The sequence below is a fragment of the Octopus sinensis genome, linkage group LG28 (genome assembly GCF_006345805.1).
Source record: "Octopus sinensis linkage group LG28, ASM634580v1, whole genome shotgun sequence".
Classification (NCBI taxonomy): domain Eukaryota; kingdom Metazoa; phylum Mollusca; class Cephalopoda; order Octopoda; family Octopodidae; genus Octopus; species Octopus sinensis.
In genome coordinates this window covers 6,514,916-6,519,267 of record NC_043024.1, presented here as the reverse complement: position 1 = coordinate 6,519,267, position 4,352 = coordinate 6,514,916, and the positions used below count along the sequence as shown (strand labels likewise).

At 36.5% G+C, this 4,352-nt stretch overlaps 1 protein-coding gene across 1 annotated transcript in view; it reads left to right on the top strand.

Annotated features, from left to right (window-relative positions):
* The window catches only part of LOC115225645 (deleted in lung and esophageal cancer protein 1-like), a 125,259-nt gene that overhangs the window by 68,141 nt on the left and 52,766 nt on the right, over positions 1–4,352 (top strand). The window contains exons 22-24 of the mRNA XM_036514506.1: positions 288–398; positions 1,547–1,683; positions 2,931–3,113. Of these exons, the coding sequence (XP_036370399.1) occupies positions 288–398; positions 1,547–1,683; positions 2,931–3,113 (431 nt within the window). The remainder of the gene's footprint in view (positions 1–287; positions 399–1,546; positions 1,684–2,930; positions 3,114–4,352) is intronic.

Sequence of the window (4,352 nt, the reverse complement as noted above, 5' to 3'; positions counted from 1 at the left end):
CACACAGACACACTCTCTCTCTCCTCCTCTCCTCTCCCTCCTTCCCCTCCACTTCCCTCTCTCTCACACACACACAGACACACTCTCTCCCCTCCTCTCCTCTCCCTCCCTCCCCTCCACTTCCCTCTCTCACACACACAAATTCACAAACATGTATGTAAAATTTGACCAAACTTTGTAAACCAACACAGAACTACCCTACCAAAATCCTTTTATTCTTTCAACTGTTTGATGCCTTTGCAATATCCCCTCTTTCTGCTCCTTAAAAAAAATCAATTCTCTTTCAGCCTGTTGGAAGTCAAGCCCACCTGTGTGAAATACAAATCCTTCCGAACAGAGGAATTATCTCTCCATTAAAAACGGAACCTTTTAATCTGACTTTTTTCTCCAAGGAACAGGTATTTATGTCTGGGAGTGAGGTGGACCTGTTTTCCTTTTTTTTTATTTGGTTGTTGAGGATGTTGGGTTTATTTAATATTAGGGAAAAGTCATAGTGGTGAGATGCTCCAGTATGGACACTGTCGAATAGGGCAAGAATAAAAGAACAGAGACCATGTCTTTGGAGAAAATTGATGCTGTTAACATACATATACACACATATTCACATAAATGTTCGTGTGTCATCCTCATCATCATCATCATCATCATTTAATGTCTGTTGTCCATGCTGGCATGGGTTGGATAGTTTGATCAGGGCTGGTAAGCTGAGGGGCTGCACCAGACTCTAGTCTGATTTGGCATGGTGTCTATGCCTGGATACCCTCCCTAACACCAACCACTCTGAGAGTGTAATGAGTGCTCTTATGTGTCACTGGCACAGGTGTCAGTTTGCATGACACCAATATCTACGGTTTACCTTGACTTCAATGGTCTTCTTCTCAAGCACATCATTTATCACTGCCTCCAAGCGGCCCAGTGTTCAGAAGGTGTTTTTTATGAGTCACACACCAAAGCATTTGATATTTTCTTCACATTATGTTATCATTATTAATAGTTTTCATCCACCAAGGTCGACTTTGCCTTTCGTCCTTTCGGGGTTGATAAATTAAGTACCAGTCAAGTACTGGGGTCGATGGTATTTTTCATTGTTATTATTATTATTATTATTCAGGTCACTGCCTGGAATCAAACTTGGTATCTTGGGCTCTTAACCACTACACCATATGCCCATAGGCATGAGAACCCAGGTTCAAAATTTCCCCAAGACACCTGATGAAGGCTGGAGGGTTTTATCAGCCAAAACGTGTTAACGACAAACAAGATGAGAATAAAAATCCGTTAATTGTAAATAATGTACATAATTCCTCATCTCTTAAATATAGAACTGTATTCTTTTGCAGGGCTTAGAAAAGGTGAAGGACCGCTGTAATAAGTGTGTGAATCTGAGAGAGGGAATACGTTGAATGAAGTCTTAATTAGCTGATCTTGTAGTTTCTTTTATCCAAAACCAGAAACTTTTCCATTCCACTTCGTATTGAAACAAAATCAAAAAGTTACAAAAATTAATCAACTCCTTCAAATCTCATTGTAATTGTTTGTCTTACAGATGGTGTTTAACGATGTATTTGTTCGATGTAAAGTAATGGAAATGCGCAAGTTTCTCTGTTTGGCCATTACTGCTGACGTGAAGGGATTAATTATACAATACCAGGTATCAAAAGACGGTTATTTCAATGATGAAAGGTAAGTGGACACTATCACACCTGCTGTTTTTAATTTTCATCATCTTTTATCTTTTTTCAGTCATTTGACCGTGGCCTTGCTGGAGTACCACCTTGAAGAATCTTAGTTCAATGAATTGACTTCAGTACTTTTTTTTTTCCTTAAGCTTGTTACTTATTCTGTTGATATCTTTTGCTGAACTGCTATGTTACAGGGATGTAATCACGCCAACACCGGTTGCCAAGTAGTGGTGGGGGACAAACACAGATACAAAGACACACACACACACACACACACACAATGGGCTTCTTTCAGTTTCCGTCTACCAAATCCACTGACAAGGATTTGGTCAGCCTGAGGCTATAGTAGAAGACACTTGCCCAAGGTGCCATTCATTTGCATTCTCTTAGATCCTGGTCCACTCCTTACTGCCCCATCATATCTTAGATCAATGTTTTCCGCTATAATTCCAGGTTGATCCAGTCTTTGTGCTCATCTTCCGAGTTTCCACATTAATTACTCTACTCATTTTTTCCCCAAGATCATCAACCCATGCAAGTTTTTTTCTGCAGTTGTGAATTTGCAACAGTCTAGGGAACATCAGCAAATGCCAAAAGCGCAGCCCTTTCCTCCAGACCATCCCCTACATCAGGCTCTTGTGTTTCATAAAGTGTTGTCTATAATATATATTTCTTTATTGCCCACAGGGGGTTAAACACAGAGGAAACAAACAAAGGGATTTAGTCGATTACATCGACCCCAGTGCGTAACTGGTACTTATTTAATTGATCCCGAAAGGATGAAAGGCAAAGTCGACCTCGGGCAAAATTTGAACACATAATGTAATGGCAGACGAAATACCGCTAAGCATTTCACCCGGCGTGATAACAACTCTGCCAGCTCGCTGCCTGTAATGTAAGAGATGCCATGCCCTCATCTGTAGCTAAACCCCTTTTGACATTGGCCCCTATCTATGATTGAGTTTGTTGCTCATAATATATAAAATATTGTACCCTTGTTTGCTGCTTAACTCCTTTTGACATTGGTCCCGATCTATGACAAGGCCCTGCCTGCAACATATGAAGTGTTGTCCCCTCAGTTGTACCTCAACCATTTTTAACATCAGCCCCTTGTATATAACAAGGTCTGTAATTCCACAAAATCTAACAGACCACTGGCAGGTTCTCCATTAAGTTGATAAAATAGGTCTTCATCGAATACCTTAGCATCTCGTGCCGTTTACTGTTGTCACTCTGCTATTATTCCAGTCCTGATGATGATGAACCTGTGGTATTGGACTTTGGTGAGGAAGTAATGGTGGCCACCAAACCGTGCTTGTATCTCCGTATCAAAAACGTCACTGAGATCGAAAGTACCTACTCCGTATCTGCTGAGAAATTCCCGGTTGATAATTCTGTTTTCCAGCCATCAATGAAGGCACAGAGAATAAAGTAAGTTGGAATCTCTCTCCCTCTCTCTCTCTACATACATGTGTTGTGTGTGTGGTGTGTGTGGTGTGTGTGTGTTTGCTGGATGTGTGCATGTAGAGCATGGCCTTGTGGTTAGGGTCTTGCATTGGTGGTGATTGTGTTCCATTGAGCAAAACACTCATATGGATTTTTCTCTATCTATATATATATATATTTATCTTTCCTATATTATATATCTCTATATATATATGCCATCTCTCCAACACTATGATGCATGACACACCATGCACTGTGTTTCAGGTGATGTTGATTTGAGGAATGAAGTGAGCTAATGTGTGGCATATCCATATATATATATATTTAATAAACCACTATTGTGCCAGGTCACTTCAGTTAGAAAGGAACGCCCATATAGTTACCTTCAACAGGAGAGTCCATTATACGTATATCTATTATGTGTGTGAATGAGGTTTAGATTCTGAATATATATATCCATTATATGTATGCAATATTTTCACACACACATATATATATATATTGTAGTAGATTGTCTTAACCTGATTTGCCCTTAGTTTGGATTTCGTTAGTTTCATTAGGTATTTAGTGAGTTTAATAAGTTTTTGACTGTTATTTCTAGCAGGTAGACATACTTAGGTATTGATCCTTGTTTAATTTTAATATTAATATTATATATAATATATATATATATTATATTCACACATATATATGCAATATACTTATATTACATATAAAATATATATATATTATATATATATATATATATATATAATATATATCATACATATATATATACATATATACATAATATATATATATATATATATATATTATATATATATATATATATAATATATATATATATATATATATGGATATATATATATATATATATATATATATATATATATATAATATATATATATAATACAAAGTAAGATAGGGGTTATGGGTGTAACCCACTATGGGATAGTATTTATCCAATATACTGTTGGTAGAGTACCTAGATCCTTAATACATAGATTTTTTTAATTACAATGCAATTAACTCGTTTATTGTATTAAACGGGTGAAGGTAAAGAAATATTTTTACCGTAAATTTATAATACAAATAAGAAAATGGAGAAACAAGTTTAGTTTGTTCATCAACTTTCGGATAATATAATGTTGGATTATTTATTCATTTAACAAAATGAGAACCTCAAAAGCATACATATATATCTTATAATTCAATATATATAAG